General features: G+C 46.6%; 1 protein-coding gene across 1 annotated transcript in view; it reads right to left on the reverse strand.

Moving 5' to 3' along the window:
• The window catches only part of rapgefl1 (Rap guanine nucleotide exchange factor (GEF)-like 1), a 114,549-nt gene that overhangs the window by 49,723 nt on the left and 38,459 nt on the right, over positions 1-26,367 (reverse strand). The window contains exons 2-3 of the mRNA XM_078224134.1: positions 23,731-24,313; positions 465-543 (exon numbers count right to left, since the gene is read on the reverse strand). Of these exons, the coding sequence (XP_078080260.1) occupies positions 465-543; positions 23,731-24,118 (467 nt within the window). The 5' untranslated portion in view covers positions 24,119-24,313. The remainder of the gene's footprint in view (positions 1-464; positions 544-23,730; positions 24,314-26,367) is intronic.

Below are 26,367 nucleotides of genomic sequence, written 5' to 3' on the forward strand. Positions count from 1 at the left end.
ATTTGAGCGTGGGCATGTCCCCCGTCCAGTTAAAACAGGCCGAGGACCCTGATGTGCAAACCTTAATGTCGACTCTGGAGGCTTTTGGGTTTGCGTATTTGAGGAGAGAAGGGATGCGACGGGTTGGGACCTGAAATCCGTTCCCTCAAAGGTAAACGAAAATGGGCGCGAAGGAGGTTTAGCTTTCTCAGAAGAAATAGAGAGAACATGAAAGAGAGAAGAAAAAGAAAATGAAAATGAAAGAGTTGTGTTCGGATGCCAAAGATTACGGGAGGTCTCTAATTAAAATAAATATATGTAAAGCCGAGGATGATCATTAATTTGGATGTACGCGCGTTTGTGGATGAATGACATTTTACCCAGTAGGTGATGATAGGAATATTACAGGTCTTGTCACACAGACATAGATTCCCAGTTTGAGTTAATAATGAAGGGTGAGGCAATGTTTTCCAAAGGAAGGATATTGTTTGTGCAAAACTTGCAGCAGCTTGTTAGTTGGCATGAAAACCGAGTGGGTGAGAAGGAAATCATCCAGTAAAATTTCTGTAAGAAGACAAGAAAAAAAACCATCAGATTAAAAACTTGCTAACATATATAAATAAATATTTCATACACAACTCTAACTGTGCGGATCTCGTTGCAGCTAATGACTCTCTGGTGTCCTGATGGTAATGATGTCTGGGAACTGAATGGTAGCCAAAAAAACCAAAAGCCTTCAGGAGCTGAGCTCTCGTGATGAGGTGTGAGGAAGAACACAATTGAGGCGTCTCACCCCTCAGGAACTTCTGCAGCTGCTAACTGGGAGAGCCTTGGCCTACAGCTCCAAAGAGGAGCTGTGAATATAGGTATCAACAGGCGTGGTGCAGAAATTCTTGGCAGGTCCAACAAGGGTGTAAGAGCTGGCGCTTGGGTGGTTTTCACCAAAGAGTTTCCAAGCTTCACTTATTTTATTCGCAGTTTAATGTCACTGGCATCCACCGCCGCTTCCCCCCCCCCATAACAAAAACAGAAAGTGCTGGAAAAACTCGGCAGGCCTGGCAGCATCAGCGGGGAAAGAAACAGAGATAATGTTGCGAGTCTAAAGTTGCTTTTGCATCAGAACTGGAGAGGAGTAGAAATCTGATGGGATTTTCCCGTCCCTCTTGCCACGTGAATCGTAGTGGGCAGGAGGGGAGAGGGGCAGGGGGTGGTCCATCCTCAGGTCTGTTGACCCCGGGCGGGATTTTCCAGTTTTAGGGCGAGCGTGGCCAGAAAATCCTGCCCTTAGAGTCATAGAGATATACATCATGGAAACAGGCCCTTCAGCCCAACTTGTCCATACCGACCAGGTTTTCTAAACTGAACTAGTCCCATTTGCCTGCATTTGGCCCATATCCCTCTAAACCTTTCCCATCCATGCACCTGAAATGTCTCTTATGTTTTATCCTATGAAGGTGTGTGTGTATATGCGTGTGTGTGTGTGTGTGTGTGTGTGTGTGTGTGTGTGTGTGTGTGTGTGTGTGTGAGTGTGCGCGCGCGTGCGCGCGCGCGGGTGCGCGTGTGGGTGTGTGTATATATACGTGTGTGTGTGGGGGGGGGTATGTGAGGGGGTGGTGGGGGGAGGGTGGTAGCAGGTGGAGCAAAGTAGAATGTCAGGGATAGGTTGGAGGTCCATAGAGGTTAAATGACAAAGATGTCATGGAAAACAAGACAAACAGAATTGTAATGATAGTTTTAAAGACTAAAGCAGGTGTTAGTAGCAGAATAAAGACCAGCGCTGTCCAAAAGCAAAACATGAGAACAAGCTGCCAGAGGCAGTAGTAGAGGCAGGTACAATTTTGTCTTTTAAAAAGCATTTAGACAGTTACATGGGTAAGATGGGTATAGAGGGATATGGGCCAAATGCAGGCAATTGGGATTAGCTTAGGGGTTTAAAAAAAAGGGCAGCATGGACAAGTTGGGCCGAAAGGCCTGTTTCCATGCTGTAAACCTCTATGACTCTATGAGAACAAGATACAGACTGGCGCATGGGGAGAGGTGGGAGTTAAAATTATGGAAAGTTGTTGGACTCGATGTTAAGTCCAAAAGGTTTGCCAAGTGTCTAATCGGAAGATGAGGTTCTTCTTTCAAATCCCTCACTTGGCTGTCATGCGTTTCTTCAGTTTTGCTGTGGAGGTTTGCATTGTGTAACTGTGAGAGAATATCAAAATGTAATTGTGTTCAGCGAGCTGCGATCGGAGGAGAAAATCCCTCAGTGGCTCTTTACAAAGACAAGTATAGATCAGGGAGATCATTCATTTCTTGTTGCCTCTCCTATTGGAGGAACCGAAGGTTTCTCCCCCTCCCCACACTCACTATCTGCCTCTTGATTGATACCACGGCGCTTGTACAGGAATTCATCATTCTGCACAGAGATGAAATTGCCAAATTTAAATTTTGCTTGCACATACAGAAAAACTCTCCCTGCAGCTGTGGATAATTATACTTCAAAGTAACTGTAATGACTTCAATCAGGCCATTGAGGTTGGCCTATTGGAATATGAAATCCCAATTAAGGAGTCACAAAAAAATGTACACAAAAAGATGTCCCTAATTAAGGAGTCAATTGATGGGTCAATCAGGGAGTCTTTTCCTTGTATTTAACTGGGAGTGTCAGTTCCTCTGGCACTCCCGAAGGTAGACTGCTGACTGAAAGCACTCTGTGTACTGCTGTTGGGATTGTAAATAAAGGGGTTTTGGTGAAGGGATTTCTGCCTCTGAAGACTTATTACAGTAACCTAATTCAATTGGCTCAGTGATAGGAAATATTATTGCCTCTGATTCAGATGGCCATAGGATTAAACCCCATACCAATATAGGGCAGCCAGTCTAACCTGACACTTCAGTGTAATGCTGAGGGAATGCTGCATTAACGGAGGAGCTGTCTTTCAGACAAGATTTAAACCAAAGTCCCATCTGGCTGATTTAATTTCAACATTCAATTCAACAGCATAATATGAATAAAAACAACAGCTTTCTGACCAATAGAATCCCGACTGTGCAAAGGGAGGCCATTCAGCCTATTGAGACTGCGTTGACAACAATCCTATGGGCGGCACCGTGGCACAGTGGTTGGCACTGCTGTCTCACAGCGCCAGGGGCCCGGATTTAAATCTGGCCTCGGGTCACTGTCTGTGTGGAGTTTGCACATTCTCCCCGTGTCTGCGTGGGTTTCCTCCGGGTGCTCCGGTTTCCTTCCACACTCCAAAGATGTGCGGGTTAGGTTGATTGGCCATGCTAAATTGATCCTAGTTTCGGAGGATTAGCAGGATAAATGTCTGGGGTTACGAGGATAGGGTGGGATTGTTGTCGGTGCAGGTTTGATGGGCCGAATGGTCTCCTTCTGCACTGTAGGGATTCACTGAAATTCCATGAAAACCGGAAAATCCCACCCGAGGTTAATCGACCTTTGCATGGTCCGCCCCCTCCCCAACCCCTCCCCCCCGCCACCCACCCACTATGATTCCTAGAAATTCCTGGAAAAATTCCAGTTCCAGTCTCTTTCCTATGCAAATTTCTATTTATCGAAGTAGCACCTCTTCTCGGAAGACTTGCGTTTCTAAAGTGACTTTCACAACCTCAGAATACCCCAGAGCATTTTACGGCCAATTAAATACTTTCGAAGCACAGGCATTGTTTCCTATATTACAACATTTCAAAAATACGTCATTGGCTGTAGAACACTTAGAAACATAGAAACCCTACAGTGCAGAAGGAGGCCATTCGGCCCATCGAGTCTGCACCGACCACAATCCCACCCAGGCCCTCCCTCCACATATTTTACCCACTAATCCCTCTAACCTACGCATCCCAGGACTCTAAGGGACAATTTTTAACCTGGCCAATCAACCTAACCCGCACATCTTTGGACTGTGGGAGGAAACCGGAGCACCCGGAGGAAACCCACGCAGACACGAGGAGAATGTGCAAACTCCACACAGACAGTGACCCGAGCCGGGAATCGAACCCCGGGACCCTGGAGCTGTGAAGCAGCAGTGCTAACCACTGTGCTACCGTGCCGCTTCGAGACATCCTCTTATTATATAAGGCGCTATATAAAGGCAAGCCTATTCAGCATGCTATTTTTTAATTGTCCCCACATCTGCCTTAAAACAGCTGGACACAAACAACTGACCAGCTGCCACATCTTTTTAAAATTCATTTATAGGATGTGGGTGTCGCTGGCTAGACCAGCATTTATTGCCCATCCCTAATTGCCCTTGACAAGGTGCTGGTTGAGCTGCCTTCTTGAAATGCTGCAGTCACTGAGGTGAAGGGACACCGTGAGGTGAAGGTCCACAGTGTGGCTTTTGCTACCAAATAAACCTGTTGCACTTTAACCTGGTGTTGTTAAACTTCTTACTGTGAAGGTACACCCACAGTGCTGTTAGGAACGGAGTTCCAGATGTTTAAAAGTTTATTTGATGGTGTCACAAGTAGGCTTACATTAACACTGCAATGAAGTTACTGTGAAAATCCCCTAGTCGCCACACTCCGGCACTTGTTTGGGTACACTGAGGGAGAATTTAGCACGGCCAATGCACCTAATCAGCATGTCTTTCGGACCGTGGGAGGAAACTGGAGCACCCGGAGGAAAGTCACACACAGACACGGGAAGAACATGCAGATTCCGCACAGACAGTGGTCCAAGCTGGGAATCTAATCTGGGTCACTGGTGCTGTGAGGCAGCAGTGCTAACCACTGTGCCACTGTGCCGCCTCAGGTGCATCCTAAGTGCAGGAAAATGGGGTTAGTGCGCCTTTAGTGGTAGATGTTGTCAGTGTTGATTCGGTGAGCCAAAGGACCTTTTCTGCACTGGATGACTCTATGAATCTATGACTCTAAGGAACCTTGGTGAGTTCCTGCAGTGCAACTTAAGTTTGGAATACACATAAGCTAACTGTAAACTGCGCAAGTCTTGTACACCACCACTAAACATTTTGCGTCAGGGATTGTGACAGGCAAAAAAATTAGTAGCATCACACAATAAAAATGTTGTGGTTGCTACCTACTTCTTTCACTGAGGTGTATCACAGGAAATATCTGTCTTCATTTTACACACACAATTCAAACCAGCATCAAAACAACATTGTTTTTCTCTGACCAGGCAATCTCTTAATTGCAAGATAAGATTCCATGAATACACAAAGTGAAAATCATTTACCAGGAATATAAACACACCTATTCAATGGCCTCTGCATATTGGGTTCCCTGTTCACAGGAGTGAATACAGAGGCACAGTGTATTCTTTTATTCTTGATGGGATTTGATGGAAATGCCAATATTTGTTCCCCATCACCTAATTGTCCTTGAACTGAGTGCCTTACTAGGCCATTTCAGAGGGCAGCTAAGAGTCATCCACTGATCTGGAGTCACATGTAGGCCAGACCAGGTAACCAGAGAATCCCTACAGTGCAGAAGGAGGCCATTCAGCCCATCGAGTCTGCACCAACAACAATCCCACCCAAGCCTTATAAACGAAACAGCACATAATTACCACGCTAATCCCTCAAAGCTATGCATCCGGAGACACTAAGGGGCAATTCAGCATGGCCAATGTACCTAACCTGCACATCTTTGGACTGTGGGAGGAAACCGGAGCACCCGGAGGAAACCCACACAGACACAGAGAGAAGGTGCAAACTCCGCACAGACAGGATTTCCTTTCCTAAAGGATATTAGTGAACGAGGTGGCCTTTTACAACAATTGATGATCCTTTTGTGGTTACCATTACTGAGACTAGCTTTCAATTTCAGATTTTTAAAATTAATTTAGTTCAAATCCACCAACATCTGTGGGAGGATTTGGACTCATCCCCAGAGCATTAATCTCGGATTACTAGTCCAGTGACATTATCACAATGCCACATCATTCCCTGTGGAATGAGATTTTAAAGAAATACTTTTGACATTTTGTACAAACACTGGCAACGATGACGCACTTAGGAGTATTCCAGTACAGTTTTGGGCACTACCCTGTAACGGGTGGCATGGTGGCACAGTGGTTAGCACTGCGGCCTCACAGCGCCAGGGACCCGGGTTCGATTCCCGGCTTGGGTCGCTGTCTGTGTGGAGTTTGCACATTCTCCCCGTGTCTGCGTGGGTTTCCTCAGGGTGCTCCGGTTTCCTCCCACATTCTGAACTATGAGCTGGTTAGGTGCATTGACCTGAACAGGCACTGGAGTGTGGCGACTAGGGGAATTTCACAGTAACTTCATTGGTGTTAATGTAACCCATACTTGTGACTAATAAATAAACTTTACAGTGTCAGCGATAACTCAGTTCATAGCACTCCTGCCTCAAAAAGTTGTATGTTCAAGTCCCACTCCAGGAACCTGAACAAAAGCAGTCCAGGACTGAGAAGGTGCTGTCAGAGATGGTGGCTGGTACTCTACCATCTTGCCTGCCACGGAATTGGAGCTGGCGAGGCTCTTACAATGAAATGTCCATTGGCCTCGGGCGGAATTTTATGATCTTGTCCGAGTGATGTCATAAAATCCCGCCCGGCATCTTTTGGATGGGGCATTAAAGTGAGGCCCTGTCTGCATTCTCTTGGGAATTTAAAAGATCCCGTTATCGCGAAGAAGAGCAGAGGAGATTCCACCCCCCCCCCCTTCCCCCCGCCACCAATATGACAGTGGTTAGCACTGCTGCCTCACAGCGCCAGAGACCCAGGTTCGATTCCCGGCTTGGGCCACTGTCTGTGTGGAGTCTGCACGTTCTCCCTGTATCTGCGTGGGTTTCCTCTGGGTGCTCCGGTTTCCTCCCCGCAGTCTGAAAGACATGCTGGTGAGGTGCATTGTCCTGAACAAGCGCCGGAATGTGGTGACTAGGGGAATTTCACAGTAACTTCATTGAAGTATTAATGTAAGCCTTACTTGTGACTAATAAATAAACTTTACCTTTAACTCTCAGCCAACATACTAAAACTCAGATTATATGGTCATTATCACCTTGTTGTGATGGCCCATGCCCTAGTGCATTTTTTTTTTGTTGAAAATTAGGCACAGAAATCATGCTTAAGATCAAAGAGGTGCAATGGGGGAAGGTCGCTGTCTAAGACGTTCCAGCCATAGTGAACTGAGGGTGTGGGAGATCTAGGGTACCAGCAACATTAGACACTAATAGGTACTACAGCCGAGTTGGGTACAAACAGCGCTAGACATGACGAGTATTCAATCTTACAAGCTTTAATTACTTGTGCACAAGGAGAAACAGACTTGCAGCCCTCTGCAGAGTGTCTCTCAAGTTACATACAATCAACCTGGCAATTATAGTTAATTACAGCAAATGAGAAACAAGTAATTTTTCTAATCCTTTATTTGCATACTTATTCACCAGTCATACCCTAGCTTTTCGCCCTTTCTTATGTAGTGAAAACTGTCTCCCGCTAATCCTTCATTTGCATAGCATGTCCCCATATCCTGCCTTTGTATTCCATTATGGAAAACTCTGATTTTTCTCATCCTCTGGTGAAGGCCGAAAAACAGAATATTTACAGGATTTGTGCAGGTGAAGGTTAGCCATTCATGCTAAATACGCAAGCACTGACCCCACAGGAGGCCTGTATGCTGATAAGCATTTTCCGTTGCTTGACAGAGATTTATGGACTTTAATTTGAACAATTTAACTTCCACAAGGGGAGTGGAACTGTATAGAACACCACGCCTCCTCCCTGGTCGGATTGAATGTATACGGTGAATATTACATGTGTCACAATTGAAGCACCTCAGAGTGCAACTTGATCTATGTAGACAACTTAACTCCCTTTGCACCATTTGAAATGACCATTTTGAAATGTCTGTAATGTTTCTTTGACTGTATTTTGATTTGATTTATTACATGTATTAACATAGTGAAAAGTATTGTTTTTTGCCCGCAATACAGACAAAGCATACTGTTCATAGAGAAGGAAACGAGAGAGTGCAGAATGCAGCGTTACAGTCATACCTAGGGTGTAGAGAAAGATCAACTTAACGCAAGGTAGGTCCATTCAAAAGTCTGACAGCAGCAGGGAAGAAGATGTTCTTGAGTTGGTTGGTACGTGACCTCAGACTCAGAAGCACCTCGGAGGGCAACTTGATGTATGTAGAGAACTTGAATACTATTGCACTTAGTGTGACGGCCATTTTGAAATGTTTGTACGCGTAAGACATAGGAACAGAATTAGGCCACTCAGCCCATCAAGTCTGCTCCGCCATACAATCATGGCTGATGTTTTTCTTCTATCAGATGTTGTATGTTCAAGTCCCACTCCAGGAACTTGAGCAAAAGAACTCCAGAGCTGAGGGAGTTTTGTCGGAGATGCCACATTTTAGATGAGGCATTAAAGCGAGGCCCTGTCTGCATTCTCTGGTGGGTTTATGCGATCCCAGTAGCATGAAGGAGAGGAGAGGAGATCCCCCCTGGCCAACATCCCCTCAACCAACACACTAAAACCTTTACGGATAAAGTATAATTTTGCAAAAAGAAAATGTTCAATCCAAGATGATGAGAAATCCAACAATGTGGAGTTACTGTTCTCCAAATAGGAAGCTCACACCCTCTTCCTACAGGGAGACATCTCAGTTATTTAAGTCCAATGTCCTTAAGCAGAGGCTGGTCATAGGCAAACCTGAAGAGTGAGTGTTTTGTCACCTTGCTCCTATTGAGGCATGGGCAGACGGCGGGTTCAACTGGACGGTTAGTCCAGCTGGTGAAGGGGCAGAACGTGAACTGCAATTGCCCATTTTCGCTGCAGGCCCATCCATCATGGTAGATACAGAACTCCTGTTCATATCACCACCTATATTTTACTTGGACGCCACCCAACATCGTCCAGCAGTTGTCAACACAGGTTATTGTGCATGGGAAAGATGACGAGAAAATGATCCTCCCCTGTACGGGATTGACGTAGGTGCAGAGTCAAACTACATCGAGTGGTTACCTTGATCTGTCAGCTCCTGTGGCATTTCTGATTCAATCTGGTTAGCAAGCTCATTAAGGTAGTGTGGAATAATGATGGGTGGGTAGGCAGAGGAAATGAGAAGGGCAAGAACACAACTGAAGGTTCTGGATGACGCAACAACTGGCGTGACTGTTTTAAACAAGTTTTTTTAAACTTTGAAATTTTATTAGTGTCTACCTCCTTCCAATTTAGGGATTTTTTCTCATTTCCCCTGCTCCCCTCTTTTACTGGAGTTAACGATTTGTTAAGGATACGGTTGACTGTATCCTTAGGGTGGCACAGTGGTTAGCACTGCTGCCTCGTAGCTCCATGGACCTGGGTTTGATTCCCAGCTTGGGTCACTGTCTGCGTGGAGTCTGCACGTTCTCCCCCTGTCTGCGTGCGTTTCTTCCGGGTGCTCCGGTTTCCTCCCACAGTCCAAAGATGTGCAGGTTACATGCATTGGCCATGGTAAATTGGCCCTTGTATGCCGGGATGCGTGGGTTAGAGGGATTAGCGGGGTAAATAGATGGGATTACAGGGATAGGGCCTGGGTGGGATTGTTGGTGCAGACTCGACGGGCCGAATGACCTCCTTCTGCACTGTAGGGTTTCTATGATTCTATGATTCCTTGACTACGTTGGCTTTCTCCCAGTATCTTGTCCCACTAACCAATTTCCCTATATGAGTCAAGGCAGTGACGTTAATAACTATTTGTTTGTAGTGCATCGTAGCTGAACCCAATCCTATCCAATGTTCACGTGCTTGTTCATTCCAATAAGGGTTACTGGATCCCTGAGGAACACAGAAATGTTGAGGCCAATGGAGAAACCTGCCCTGCTGTCACCTCCCTTTCACTCAAAGGTGCAATTTCCTCTTACGTTTTTCCAAACTTTTTTTCGCCTTGGGTTAAGCATCTTTATTGTCTGAGAGCGTGGCCAGGTTCCAGGCAGGAGAATCCCAGGAGGGCAATAATAGGACATCTTATGCAAGTCCACAAAGCATCCCTGAAGAGGTCAAACATACCCGCTCGGCCACGGGAGACCCTGGCTTTTGGCCAACCAAAATGGGGAACGCTCATTTGGGAAGGTGCCAAACACAATGGAATACTGTGTGCAGATCTGGTCACCCTATTATAGAAAGGATATTATTAAACTGGAAAGAGTGCAGAAAAGATTTACTAGGACGCTACCGGGACTTGATGGTTTGAGTTATAAGGAGAGGCTGGACAGACTGGGATTTTTTTCTCTGGAGCGTAGGAGGCTGAGGGGTGATCTCATAGAGGTCTATAAAATAATGAGGGGCATCGATCAGCTAGATAGTCAATTTCTTTTCCCAAAGGTAGGGGAGTCTAAAACTAGAGGGCATAGGTTTAAGGTGAGAGGGGAGAGATATAAAAGGGTCCAGAGGGGCAATTTTTTCACATAGAGGTAAGTGTCTGGAACAAGCTGCCAGAGGTAATAGTAGAGGCGGGTACAATTTTGTCTTTTAAAGAGCGTTTAGACAGTTACATGGGTACGATGGGTATAGAGGGATTTGGGCCAAATGTGGGCAATTGGGACTAGCTTAAGGGTTATAAAAAAAAGGGCGGCATGGACAGGTTGGGCCGAAGGGCCTGCTTCCATGCTGTAAACCCCTATGACTCTATGACAATGAGAGAATGTGCCAAAGTCACCCTAATTTGGCACCAGATGTTACTGGGGAGCAGCTGTAGGATTATTCCAGCCATTAGAAAAGGGCAAAATATAATCCCATTACCCTTTGAACTTAGATTTTTGAATCATAGAATGACACAGCACAGTGAAAGGCCATTCTGCCCATCATTCCTGTACCAAAATCAATGGACCTTTGCATGATCCATCCCCCCATACTCCCACTCCCCCCCCCCGCCCCCCTCCACCCGCTAGGATTCCCGTGGAGGGCAGGACGGGAAAATTTCCCCCTTCATCGTGAACATGAAGAGGTCAAGTCGAGCATTAGAGGGAATGCACAAACCCTCAAACAACCCATCTACCCTTCAAGCACCAACCGCCCCGCGTGTGTGGTAGAGTCTGCGGATGGGATATTCGACTGGTCAGCCACCTCAAAACCCAACGAACCAGAGTCGAAGCAAGGCGTCCCCGATCCCGAGGGACTGCCTCAGGAGAGAGGACGGTGAGATGTGTGGAATCTGCCACCTTCCAATTGGAAGGGAGCTGAGGACCATCGCAGATCAGATCAAAAACCCAGCAGAGAATGAGGGAAATGAACCTGCGTGTGGGGGAGGGGGTGGCGTCACTATTCTGAGACACCACATTTACTCTGATACACTTATACACGAGTCTGGTGATATTTACATCTAATTTACTATGACTGAACCTCATCTGTATAATAAGGCTACGTTTACTGGCATAAACCATTACTCATCAGCTCTCAATGAACTATTCGTAAATGATGTGACTATTATATATGATTTTTATACACATCCTCATATATACATACTTGTTGTGACCTGTCCCCTGAGGAATGGATTAAATTTCCACTTCATCATCAGAATGATGTCAAGTGAAGTTCATCGTAGGGAAATACAAGTACTTCTTGGTTCCAAGGATAAGAAGGCCACTCCTTGGAAATTAAGTGGGGCAACACGGTGGCACAGTGGTTAGCACTGCAGCCTCACAGCGCCAGGGAACCGGGGTTCGATTCCCGGCTTGGGTCACTCTCTGTGCGGAATCTGCACATTCTCCCCACGTCTGCGTGGGTTTCCTCCGGATGCTCCGGTTTCCTCCCACAGTCCGAAAGACGTGCTGGTTAGGTGCACTGGCCATTGCTAAATTCTCCCTCAGTGTACCCGAACAGGCGCCGGAGTGTGGCGACTGGGGGGATTTTCACGGTAACTTCATTGCAGTGTTAATATCAGCCTACTTGTGACACTAATAAAACTTCAAACTTTCTAGTGGATTTTATTGCAGAATAATAAAGGAGGAACATGTCGTAAAAATGGCAATAAAATGGGTCTACAATTAGAAACTACTTTGCAGGTGGCGTCTATGGGAGTAGGAAAGGAGGTTGAATAAAAATATAGTGGAATGTCAAAACAGCTTCCAATGTAATGGGATATACTGCAAATCTGCAACATACGGTTGCCACTATTCCATTTGCTATTTAATCAATCTGTTTGGCAGTTTATCAGCTAAAAAGAGTGTTTATTCTACACCTTTCCAAAGTCAAGAAAGATCTCAAGGGGTAATGCGATACAGTTGGAAAGTGATGAGACCATGACCACAGACAAATTACCAAGACAATGAGCAGGTAAATAAATGCACAATCTATTATACACTAAGCCCCAGAAAAATATTGGGACTAAAACCCCCGAAATCCTGACAATGGCGGAATGGAAAGGTCGAATATTTACTCAGAGATCAACAACCTGTTCAAACATACTTCGAGCACAGGGCAAACAGCAGTGTTTAAAATGTTTGCACATGCTCAGAAAAAGCAGATAAAGAGATACAATTCAGCTGTACGGCTGCACAGGGAAGCAGCAAAGGAATGCAGGGAGCAGCGAGAGGTGCTGAAACAGGACACTGCCAAGGATGAATGAGGCAAAGGAGTACGGAAACACTGAGGGGCGAGGGGGGAGGAAGAATCTGTGTCTGATTAAAAGAATCACAGAATGCGATACTGTGTCATGGGGCAGCACGGTAGCTCAGTGGTTAGCACTGCTGCCTCACGGTGCCAGGAACCCGGGTTCGATTCCCGGTTTGGGTCACCGTCTGCGTGGAGTTTGCACATTCTCCCCGTGTCTGCATGGGTTTCCTCCCCACATTCTGAAAGACGTGCGGGTTAGGTGCATTGACCCGAACAGGCCCCGGAGTGTGGTGACTCGGGGAATTTCACGCTAACTTCACTGCAGTGTTAATGTTAGCCTTACTTGTGACTAATAAATAAACTATAAAAGGAAAAAGTTCTCAGTGCCGATCGAGCGAGAAAACAGGAGAGTTTTTGGGCAAGTTTGGAATTGTAGTCTTATGGCACTTAATGCAAAACCGATGCCAGGTGGGCACTGCCAGGCTGACACTGCCCCATGGGCACTGCCCCCAACCATCCGATGGGCTTCAATGGCCTCTGATCCCCCCAGCAAGGCCATCACATCTGGTCTCTGCTGGTGGAAACGATCCATGATTCTTGCCGGGAGATCCTCACCCGGCGAGGTGGTTAAGGTAAGGCCCTTTGGAACGTCCCGAGGTCGTGCTAAACATGTCATTGATATTTAAATCGGCTTCGCGCCCAGGGCCGGTTCGAGCGGGGGAGGCAGAAAACCGGGTGCATTTCTCGATTTTCACCTCCTGCCCAATCTTACCACCTCACCACGCATAAAGTCGGGCGGGACGATGTCGTAAGATCACGCCGACAGTGTGGATTCGAAAGGGAAGATCAGGCATAACAGGAACAACTCAAAATCTGCCGTCTGTACCTCGTCTGGTCGACATGTGACTACAGACCCCTCGCAATATGGTTGATTCTTAACCACCCTCTGAAATGGCCCAGCAAGCCGCCCAGTTCAAGGGCAACTAGGGATGAGCAACAAATGCTGACAACAGGCAGGATATGCTGATAAGATTGGGATTGGCTTCAACTTGTGTCTCTGAAATACTTTTTTAATGGCAGGAGCAAGGCAAGAGGGTGGGTGCAGTTCTGAGGTGAGCAAAAGAGTGAATTGGAGGAGGTTATGCAACAATTCGCATGCCCAACTCAAGGAAGCTTTTTTTTTTATTCATTCGTGGGACATGGCTGTCGCTGGCTGGCCAGCATTTATTGCCCATCCCGAGTTGCCCGAGGGCAGTTGAATGTCAACCACATTGCTGTGGCTCTGGAGTCACATGTAGGCCAGACCGGGTAAGGACGGCAGATTCCCTTCATTAAAAAGCATTAGTGAAGCAGATGGGTTTTTCTGACAATCGACAATGGTTTCATGATCATCAGTAGATCAGTAATTCCAGATCATTTTTTTATTAAATTCAAATTCCACCACCTGCCACGGCGGGATTCGAACCCGGGTTCCCAGAACATTAGCTGAGTTTCTGGATTTACAGTCCAGCGATATTACCACTAGGCCATTGCCTCCCCTCAGCTGTGGGCAGATGAAACGCAAGTGTCAGGCCATCGTTCAGTACCTCAGGCTCAGCTCAGATTGGGTTGCCCATGCTGATCAGAGGCACCCCTGCCAACCACATCAAGCTGCGTCAGCTTTTTACCCCCATTATTAGCACCATAATAGGAGACTAGGACTAGTTATCGGACTTAAAGGATTTATTCTGGCTAGACTTTAATAGGTTAATGAACAGCTATCGTCTTAACATTTACAATGATAACAATGGAGAGTCTGGGGCTGTGCAATTAAAATAAATAGACACTCCTCATTATTATCCATGTAACAGAACAGTCTCCCAGAGGATGAAGCAAGAGCAAATCTTGGCAATGAAACACACATTTGATTTAACAAGTAGAAAACCGAATTGGACAAGAAGAGAAAGTTTGATGGAATGCATGAAAGTGCTTATGACCTATTGCTGAAAAAAAAATACTTGGACATTTTCTCTTGATAATGGATAGAGAGAAATGGGTCAAAAGCAACAAATTTCTTCACTTTCAAATGATTTATTGTCTAGATCATTAAAAACACCCACTAAGTGCACAGAAAAGCTTATTTTTTCTGTGGAAATTAGTTTTGTTTTATTGCCACAGGAAAGCCTTCCATTTTAAGAAAGTCCTTTAAACCCATTCCTTTAAAACCCACGTATGATCAGCCCTTTTATTAACACATTTATCCAGTTTTCTAAGTGAGGTTAGGCAAATTGGCTGCCGTGTTTCCGACATCACAACACTTCAAAAGTGGTTCGTTGACGACAAAGCACTTTGGAGCGTCCTGAGGTCACGAAAGGCATTGTGGAAATGGATGTCTTTCTTTATCCTTTTTCGGAACTACTGATGATACGTCCAAGAAGCAAACTTGATGCAGAATGTCTCCCTGAAGCGCACGCTAACTCGGCAGAACGCCATTCTAATTGTACCATCTGCTTTCTTCTAACTTGGTCAGGCACCTTCCAAAGAAGGCATTGCCAAACTCCAACATTATGAGACAATGCCCAGTCCAATGGCAGGGAATTCTCCATGTTAAATTAACAACAACACGTGGGATTTCCGATGTGGTCCCGCAGGCGAGATCTTCTGGTCCTGACCGTGACCCTTGCCCGCTGGGGATTCCCCAGTGGCAGAGGGTACGAACAACAGGAAACCCTTTTGCCACGGCGGGAGCAAAAGATCTCACCACCAGCCAATGGCAGGACACCTCCATTGTCTCAAAGCACGGCGTGAGGAGGACGCGAAAATCCCGCCCAACATTTAAATTTGAAATTATTTACAGCTTGGACATACTTGAACAATGAGGAACCTACCAGAAAAAAACAATAGATACACTACAAAAAGGACATATAGGCTGGAATCTTCCGGTAACACCAACAGTGACCCCCCCCTGCCGTGGGTTTTCCGGCCCTGGTGGGGCGAGGGTCCATAAACCCTGTTGACAGCGATGGGAATATTAGAAAGGCGTCATGTGTCAGCGCAGGCATGGTGGGCCATAGGGCCTATTTTTTGTTCTTCGAGTGTGCCAGGGGGCTGCCTGGGTTTACCTGCTGATCTCCATAGGTCTCCCCAAGCAGTGATAAAATACCAGTGGAGGTAGGTAGAGGCCATTACGTGGATCAAATGACTGCAGTCAAGCCATCTGCCATCTTTCCCACCATCTTGCCAATGGTTATATCACCCACTGTCTTGCACCCTTTGCCAGCCATTGTGCCACCCAGACCAAAGATGTGCGGATTAGGTTGGCCCACCCGCCATGGGAATCGTAGCGGGTGGAGTGGGGTGGGGGGGGGGGGGGGTGGTCCATGCAAAGGTCCATTGACCTCGGGCGGGATTGGAGCGAGCGCCAGGGGATAAATACATGGGTTACGGGGGTAGGACCTAGGTGGGACTGTTGTCGGTGCGGGCTCGATGGGTCTTCTGCACTGTAGGGATTCTATGATTCTAGCCCACCCCTAAAGGGCTGGTAAAATTCAGCCCATCATCTTACTTTTAAGCAAGAATTTACTTTCAAAGTTGGTGGTTTTCACACAGACAGCACTACTGAGCGATGGTTATTTACTCAAGTCAATGCAGACCTTGATGGAAGAAGCGGGCTAAAGTAGCTACTTGGCACTTATATCAGCCAGGCTGCTTGGCACAACACAGGGCCACAGTGATCCTCAGTGCCTGTTTAATCCTTCCCCAACTCCAGCATCATCACACTGAGACATGCTGCTGCGTCCAGGTTAATGTGCGCACTGAAATAGCTAAACATGTCCTCTTTTGCTCTGTTGTGCATTGGATTTACGCCAGCTCTTTTGCTGCACTGACAGTACCTTCGAGCAGGTGTTATTCACACGATGTGGGCCACAAAGCAAGTGCAAAATGTGCATGTCCACCTTTAAATGGAGAGTACTGAGCCCTAAAAGAGAATAGTTAACCCAAAGTCTGTGGCCTAATGTGCAGTAGGGCTGATTAGATGCATCGGCCATGCTGAATTCTCCCTCAGTGTACCCAAACAGGCGCCAGCGTGTGGCGACTTGGGGATTTTTCACAGTAACTTCATTGCAGTGTTAATGTAAGCCTACTTGTCACAACAGTAAACAAATCTTTTCGCCGGAATTCTACTGCCCCATCTGCCACGGAATCAGAGTGGGTGAGGGGCGGACAATGAAAATGTCCGCTGACCTCGGGCGGGATTCTCCAGTGTCGCTCGAGCGAGGCCGTACAAGCCCGCCCATTATCCCATCAGGAACTTTGAGAGATCAGCTGTGATCTAAGTGAATGGCAGAGTGGGTTCGATTCACTGAAAGACATGGGGGGACGATTCTCCCAAAAAAATTCTAAGTGTCGAATTTGGGTAAAAACCGGAGTAAATCATGCTGTTTTTTCAGCGGGAGTTCAAAAATGAATCTCCCACACTCTGTGCACTGCAGAGTGTGCCAGCGTGAATCTATTCCTGCTGGAGAGACCGGCAGCATAGCACTGAGTGGCCACTGCGCATGCCTTGATCTGTCAGCACATGGCCAATTTAGCATGGCCAATCCACCCAACCTGTACATCTTGGGACACTAAGGGGCAATTTAGCATGGCAAATCCACCCAACCTGTACACCTTTAGACACGAAGGCAATTAGCATGGTCAATCCATCTAACCTGCGTATCTTGGGACACTAAGGGCCAATTTAGCATGGCCAATCCATCCAACGTGCACATTTTTGGACTGTAGGAGAAAACCCAAGCAAACACGGGGAGAACGTGCAAACTCCACACAGTCACCCAAGGCTGGAATTGAACCCAGGTCCCTGGCGCTGTGAGTCAGCAGTGCTAACCACTGACATCACACATTAAAGATACGCCTACATAGGGTATAGAACACAACAATTAACCTTACTCATACTTTCATGTGGCATTGCGTTATCAGAAAGGAAAATGCGTCTCAACAAAGGGTTCTTTAGATAGATGTTAATCTTGTGTAGTACATCGGTTTGCATTTGTAACACACTGTACAGTAGAACTCCCATGTGTGAGTAATTGTTAAGTCAATAGTGTGCTTGAGTACATAATTAAACTGTAGAAGATGGTACAATCTGAGGATAAAGCTCACAAGCTGCTGTTATTGAATAGGTGTCTCAGCCAAATTGAATTTAATAGTACCTTAGAATCCCTACAGTGCAGAAGGAGGTCATTGTCGGCCCAGTCCATAATCAAGACTGACATTGCAGTGCAGTACCAGAGGAGTGCTGCACTGTCAGAGGTGCCATTTTCCAGATAAGATGTAAATTTGAGATCTTGTCTACACTCTCAGGTGGATGTGAAAAGATCACGTGACACTATTATGAAGCAGAGTGGAGGAGTTATCCCCAGGGTCCTGGCTGTTTACTTATCTCTCCATCAACATCACACAAAGAAAACAGGTTGTCACGGCTGGAGCACTGTGTGCAGTTCTGGTCACCACATTATAGGAAGGATGTGATTGCACTGGAGGGGGTGCAGAGGAGATTCACCAGGATGTTGCCTGGAATGGAACGTTTAAGTTATGAAGAGAGGTTGGATTGTTTTCATTGGAGCAGAGAAGACTGAGGGGTGATCTAAAGTAAAATGTATTTATTAGTCACGAGTAGGCTTACATTAACACTGCAATGCAATTAATAAATAGAAGAACAAAATACAGGACATCACAAAGCCAATGACACACTTTGAAATGTAGTGACTGTTGTAATGTAGGAAATGCAGCAGCCAATTTACACACAGCAAACTCCCACAAACAGCAACGTGAGAATGACCAAATAACCTAGTTTTTATGGGAGACTGATGGTGGAATAAATAAACAGCCAAAACAATGGGGATAACTCTTCTGTTTCAAAATAGTGTCATGGGACCTTTTTACACAGAAACCCCACAGTGCAGAAGGAGGTCACTTGGCCCATTGAGTCTACACCAATTCTCCGACAGAGCATCTTACACAGGCCCTATCCCTGTAACCCCAGGTATTTGCCCCACTAATCCTCCTAACCTACACATCTTGGGACACTAAGGGGCAATTTATCATGGCCAATCCACCTAACCTGCACTCTTTGGACGGTGGGAGGAAACCGGAGCACCCGGAGGAAACCCACGCAGACACGGGGAGAATGTGCAAACTCCACACAGACAGTCTCGCAAGGTTGGAATCGAACCCGGATCCTTGGCGCTGTGCAGCAGACGTGCTAACCACTGTGCCACCCAACATCTATCCGAGAGGGTAGATGAGGCCTCGGATTCACATCTTATCTGGAAAACGGCACCTCCGACAGTGCAGCACTCCTGTTACTACTCAGGTGCCGGCATCTCCACATCATGACTACTCAGGTGTGGCAGCCTTGACTTTTATGCTCGTGTCCTGGAGTGACTCGAACCCAGGGCTCTCTGACTCACAGGAGCGTGTGTGTGAGAGAGCTACCAACTGAGCTACGACAGGCACAGGAAGATCCCACCTATCCCAAAACACACAACAGCCTTTGATAGATGAAAAACTGCGCTTTCAATATTTTTTCTTAAAGAGTTTTTTGATGAATGGGCTATTTGGCACGCGAATATTCCAAAGTTGTGCTGGTTAGCTGGATTGGCCATGTTAAATTGCCCCTGAGTATCGGGGCGGGGGCTCGCTAGGCTAAATGCATGGGGTTGTGGCGATAGGCCCTGGGTGGGATTGTGGTCGGTGTAGATTCAATGGGTCGAATGGCCTCCTTCTGCACTGTAGGATTCTATGACTCTATGAATATGATTTTTCCAAGCTTCCCTCTCCTGGCGTATTCTTTTACTTGGCAGAGAGTGAACAGTGTGATTCATATCTGAATAAAGACCAGGAACGAAACTGCAGATAAACACATTCTTCACATTGAGATCTACTAAAATTACTGCTCTTAAATCCAATTTCTATTTCTCTGGCTGCAAGGGAAGAACGAGTTTGCATCTATTGATTGAGTTGCCCCAATGCTCGGGAAGCCCCAGAGCGCTTCACATCCAGTGAATTATTCATTGAGGTGCAGTCATTTGTTGGTGATGTGCATCGTGTTCAGTGCAGCATTGAAGTGTCAGCAAAGATTATGTGTGCAAGTCTTGGAATGGGGCTTGAAGCCAAAACCTTATGACTTAAAGAGTTGGGACTCTGCCACTAGTCACCCATTCATCTAAATGCGCAACCGTTAATAAGACCACACAATGTGTACACAGCTACAAGACCACCAGAGACTTTCGTGTGCATCCTTAACTAAATGGTTCCCTCTGATATTAAGCCAAAGGCACAGAGAGAAAGTGGAGGGTCTGATCATGTGGGAAAGTCGGGTGCAAGTTCAATATTTCCGTCGGCAATTTAATGCGGCCACCCCACTGATTATCATTTTACATTCATGTTTTCCATCAATTGAGGGCCCACATGACTCGACCTCAACTCCTGGATTTAAAGGGCCAATCCAAAGATGGAATTTGGAGGAGTTTGACACAGAAACATCATTGCAGAATTAATGATCACCCCTGGGATCATGGGCGGCACGGTGGCCCACTGGTTAGCACTGCTGCCTCACAGCTCCAGGGACCTGGGTTCAATTCCCAGCTTGGGTCACTGTCTGTGTGGAGTTTGCGCGTTCTCCCCGTGTCTGTGTGGGTTTCCTCCGGGTGCTCCAGTTTCCTCCCACACTCCAAAGATGTGCAGGTTAGGTGCATTGGCCATGTTAACTTGCCCCTTAATGTCACGGGATAAATAGGTAAGAGGGATTAGTGGGGTAAATATGTGGGGTTATGGGGATAGGGCCTAGGTGGGATTGCTGTCGGTGCAAATACGATGGGCCAAATGGCCTCCTTCTGCATTGTGGGGATTCTATGATTGACGTATTACTTGGGATTATGAAGAACAGAGGAAGATATTATCCCACGGCCAGCAGGAGGCAGGAACCTACTGCTGCCACATAGCAGGCATGGATGGAGATGGTCCATGGGGTCAGCAGCGAGAGTATAATGGCACCTGGATTTGGCACAAGAAGCTCTTTAATGACCTAATGGCTAGGAAAGGTAAGTAGTTGCACCCTGTGATATGTGCCACTCCACCCTATCACTCTGCCTTCTCAAGCCCATTCTATCACATCAACCTTCACATTCACTTCCTTTGCACGCATGTCCATCCTTCTCTTTCTACTCACTTCCTCATAGCCTCACCTATGCCTCCACTTACCCTCATCCTTATTTCCCCAAAGCACCCTCAACAAACGCACTACTTCCGTTCTGTGAACAGATGCTATGAGTCATTCATTAGTTCTGCTTTTCTCACATTGCAGAAGAGAGGACAAAATAGGAGGGAGAGAACTGGAAATGGGCTTCCACTGACGTGCCACATGACAAGTGCAGAAAAGGCAGTGTGGAAGTGAGTAGCATCCTTGCAGGTGACAAACACTGATCTGGGGTTGAGAGGATTGCCATGTGAATGCAGTCAATTACACGCTACACTTGTGGGAAGCCAGCCAGAGACTCAAAAGCGGGCACCTGCTCGTTCTGACTGGCATCGCCACAGGCAACTTTACAGAATTGCCGACTCTGGTAAACAACTCATCTGTCAAGTGCCTTACGGTGCTTTTGAGCCACCGTCGTGGATATTATGGCTAGACTATTAATCCAGAAACTCAGCTAATGTTCTGTGGACCTGGGTTCGAATCCCGCCACGGCAGATGGTGGAATTTGATTTCAATAACAAACATCTGGAATTAAGAATCTACTGATGACCATGAAAACATTGTTGATTGTCGGAAAAACCCATCAGGCTCACTAATGCCCTCTAGGGAAGGAAATCTGCCGTTCTTACCTGGCCTGGCCTGTATGTGACTCCAGATCTGCAGCAATGTGGTTGATTCTCAACTGCCCTCTGAAATGGCCTAGCAAGCCATTCAATTCAAGGGCAATTAGTATGGGCAATAAATGCTAGCCCAGTGAATGACGCCCACATAATAATGAAAAGAAATCCCTGGAAGGATCCAGAGGTTGAAATTGGTGGTCACTTTGACAACTGCTTTTAATTAAAGTTTTAAAATGTAAAGTTTATTTATTAGTGTCACAAGTAGGCTTACATTAACACTGCAATGAAGTTACTGCAGTATATCTTGTGAACGGTACGCACTGCTGCCACTGGGCGTCGGTTGTGGAGGAAGTGAATATTTAAGGTAAAAGCAAAACACTGCGGATGCCGGAATCTGAAACAAAAACAGAAAATGCTGGAAAATCTCAACAGATCTGACAGCATCTGTGGGGAGAGAATAGAGCCAACGTTTCGAGTCTGGATGACCCTTCGTCAGAACTCCAGCTCTGACGAAGGGTCATCGAGACTCGAAACGTTGGCTCTATTCTCTCTCCCCACAGATGCTGTCAGACCTGCTGTGATTTTCCAGCATTTTCTGTATTTGTTGTTGAGTATTGAAGGTGATGGATAGGGTGCCAATCAAGTGGGCTGCTTTGCCCTGGATGGCATCAAGCTTTGCTGGAGCTGCACTCATCCAGACGAGTGGCAGGTATTCTATTACATGTCTGATTTTCGCCTTCGTAGATGTAATCTGGCTTTGGGGAGTGAGTGAGGTTGGATAGGATGGGCCTGCACTCTCTGGAGTTTGCAGAATGAGGGGCAATCTCACTGAAACACAAAAGATTCTGAAGGGGGCTTGATGGAGAGATGCTGAGAAGCAGGCTATTGACTTGAATGATCAGCCATAACCAGAATGGATGATGGAGCAGGTTTGAAGGGCTGAATGGCCTACTACCGCTCCTATATTCTATGTTTCTACGAAAATAATGACTTACTACAGCATGCCCAGCATCTGATCTACTCCTGCAGCCACATTATTTATATAGTTGGCCCAGTTAAGTTTCTGGTCAATGGGAAACGCAAGTATATTGATGGTGGGGGTATGTTAATGGGCAACCTCTTCCCTCGGGAGGGTTGCTACCATGCACAATCCAACTAAACACAGCAGCTAGTGGGTCAGTGCCAACATACCAATAGATTTTGTTGTTTTTAACTCCTCACTGCCCGCATGGAAACCTAGGTAAAAATTACCCCCATTACTAAGAAATCACACATGGCTGCCAGGATCAATCCAAGTGAATGCTGGGACAAATGGAAAACTATTCACCTAGTCGCTCGTAGAAACATATCAAAACACAAAAACCAACAACCCAATTCCCTCTCGCTGGGAAATAAAAACAGCAATTACTTCTTTAGAGTGACCAACACCTGTCCTAATGCAAGGAAATTTTGTGACAGGACAATGAAGACAATACTACAGAATTTACAGGAACATTTGTGGACGGCACGGTGGCACAGTGGTTAGCACTGCTGCCTCACAGCGTCAGAGACCCGGGTTCAATTCCGGCCTCGGGTGTCTGTCTGTGCAGAGTCTGCACCTTCTCCTCGTGTCTGCGTGCGAGCCCAAAGATGTGCGGATTAGGTTGATTGGCCATGCTAAATTGCCCCTTAGTGTCCCAAGATATATAGGTCAGGGGGATTAGCGGGGTAAATACGTGGTATTATGTGGTAAGCCTGGGTAAGAGTCGGTGCAGACCCGATGGGTCAAATGGCCTCCTTCTGCCCTGCAGGGATTCTATGATTCTATTCTATGATTACGTCTTCCTGCTCACGGTTTGGATAGAAACAGACCCATTTAATCTAAAATTGCTCAATCCTTTTGGAAAGTTAAAAAAGTTAACACCTCGTCACAAGAAGTCTCAGGTTCAGCACTCGGGTTTAATGGAGAGCCACGTACTGCTTACACGGGACTGTAGGCCCAACCATTGTCCAATTACAGGAGGTCTTTCAAAGTCATTTGGGTTCAGAGCTTGCATGACATTTTGGACATCCAGATGGGAGTGTGAAGCACTAATCCTATTTTGCTCTCATCTTGAGTAAGCTTTAATCGTGCTTTCACAACATCTGGAACAGAGCCAGGGAAATTGGCGCCGGATTTGTGGAAATTAATCTTGAGTCCAGATTTTAAAAATCCGATCCACTCAAAATGCGATCAAATTGGCTTTTCTAACTCTATCAAGTGCGGGTCATGAGCTGGTACCTCCACCACAGAGTTTAGTCATTTGCCAGTTCATGTTTAAGTGGCTTAGGTGTTGTTTCATTTTAGTCCCAGGTGTGGGCAACATTTTTACACTTACCTGCGTCCGCGCTGTTCTTTGTAGACTCCACTAGTCCCTCCAGCACGTGCTCCACGATGTTCTCCGGGGTGTCCGAAAGGTGCCACAACTTGCTGCTGAGGGTGGACCCGTTGGGGCTGATTTCCCCCGATGACAGGGAAGGGCTGGTCAGGTCATCCTCCGTGTCCGTCCATTTGCTTTCCAGGCAGGCAATATCTGGGCTGAACTCATCCTTGGGGCTGGGGCTGTCGCTCCCCGACACCGTGTCCTTTAGAAACGGGAGGATCTTGGACGTGCTGGGCCGCCGCTTCAGCGTTCCCGGGAAAAAGCCATCCTTGTCCACCCGGCTTCTGGTCAGGGTCGAGGTCTGCTTCTTCAGGAATTTCTCGATCTGCTTCATCCCTGTCATCGTTTATTTTGAACACTGATCGGGGCTGAAGGATTCTCAAGCGAGTCTGAACGCTTGTGTGTTCTGGGCGGGGCTCCACCTCATCACGAAGGCTGTTTGTTTCAAACGAAGGCGAACACAGCGCTGGAGGGCAGTTCATTCCCATTGACTGATTGAAGCAAAACAGGAATTTCCATGGCAGTCTGCAAGCTGATACTAGTAGGTGAGAGGGAGAAAAGGAAGGGGGGGGGGGGTGCGGGTCAGAAGCAAAAACAACAAAGCAGTAATCAGGCAAGGTGCGAGACAGCAAGTGAAATTAATTCCAAAACCTTGAAAATAATAGAAAGGGATTTTCCGGAGACGCAAATGTTCGACTTCCAACCTCCCCCTCAATTTAACCCTTTAAGTCCTCCCGTCTTCTGGTTATTTTCTCCCCTTTCTCAGCTCCCTCCCCAGTGTCATTTTATCATTCTACGCGTGAATGGGCCATTGAGAAAGATTTGCATTTATTTAACTCTCTCCATGGCCGCCTGGTGCCCCAATCGCCTTTGCGGTTACGGAAGTTTGGTCACCGTTGCAGTGGATGGGATCTCTTCCCACGATCCGGCGCAACATCATGGGCCGAAGGGCCTGTTCCTGTGCTGTGCTGTTCCATGTTCTATCCCATGCTGCCCCCCCCCCTCCCCTCCCCTCCCCCCCCTGCAGTTGATTACTAGGAGGGATGGCAAGAACCTCAGGGTTGAAACGCACACCCACTTCTCAACCCTCCTATAGGGTTCGTGTTTGACCTTCACTTATAGAATCCCTACAGCACAGAAGGAGGCCATTCGACCCATCGAGTCTGCACCGACTCTCCAACAGATTATTATACCCAGTGCTATCATTGTGGCCCCATGAATTTACCCCACGAATCCCCCTAACCTCCACATCTTGTGACACTAAGGGGTAATTTAGCACAGCCAATCCATTTAACCTGCATGTCTTTGGACTATGGGAGGAAACTGGAGCATCCGGAGGAAACCCACAAGGATACCTTTTGCCCGACTGATATCCCCCTGACCCCCCCTTTCTCCCATGGCCAGGTTGAGATGGGAACTTACCACGCGGGGAACTTCAGAGACAACCCAGCATCCACAACACTTAGTAGCACTAAGTTAGTACAGCATTAATCTATTAAACCTCCGGTTCCTACTTAATACAAACTTCTAACAGAAGAATGCAATTCCTTTGATAGATTTTTCGTCAAACTAAAACCATCTATTCTCAGATTACTCGGGGAAATCTTGAATCAAATCCTTAGGTGATGTCAGCTGGAGGTTACAATATTCCCTGTATCCCAGGAATCAGCCAAGATTCCCGCTCACATTTACCATCCAATGGCTTCAGCTGGAAATGTACACCAGGATCATAGAATCTTACAGCATATAAGGAGGCCATTTGGCCCTTCATGACTGGTGCTGTCTCTTTGAGAGCTATCCAATTAGTTGCACTCCCCATAGCCTGCTATTTTTTTTTCCTTTCCAAACATACATCCAATTCCCTTAAGGAAGTGACTGTTGCATCTGCTTCTACTGCCCTTTGAGGCAGTGCATTCTAGATCATAACAACTCACTGTTTAAAATAAATACATTAACATCAAGCAAAGATAAGCGTCAACTCAGGTGTGATGCTTCCCCAGAGGTTGAAAAGTGACCCGTCTGGTCCCCAACAAGATGAATGGTCGCTTCAACAAGTTACCGGAAGTTCCAATGTTGGTTGAAAAGTTCCCAACGCATGCCAACACTTTCAGGAGAGGAGTAAAGCACAGAGAGGAGAAAGAAAATCAGACTGAAATGGGGCGGGCAGCACAATCTAACAGGTCCTGGAGGCTTCTGCGCACTCCCAGAGTAAGCTTCGTTGACAGAGGTGATACAAAGTCAATCCACAGCACCCTCTGTCTGGCCGTGCTGCTATGGGAACGGGGTTAGACTGGGAAGATGGTAGAAAGTGAAAATACTCAGACCCTCAATCGAAATAATCGATGATGGTCCCGCGAACAGCAGGAGAAGTTGCTTCGCTTTTACAGCCACTTCTCTCCAGCGTTCCGCACCTCCCCCACAAGAAAATTAGAGAAACGCACTTTGTTTTAATTTGACAAATTGCTGGTTCAGGTTTTTCCCTGCAAACACTCACTACTGCCTCATTAGGCAGCCCAGCAGAAACTTGGACACACACGCATCAACTTAAAAATATCAAAACAGGGTGGAGGCTAAATTTAAACAAATGTTAAT

The sequence above is a fragment of the Mustelus asterias genome, chromosome 11, assembly GCF_964213995.1.
Source record: "Mustelus asterias chromosome 11, sMusAst1.hap1.1, whole genome shotgun sequence".
Classification (NCBI taxonomy): Eukaryota; Metazoa; Chordata; class Chondrichthyes; order Carcharhiniformes; family Triakidae; genus Mustelus; species Mustelus asterias.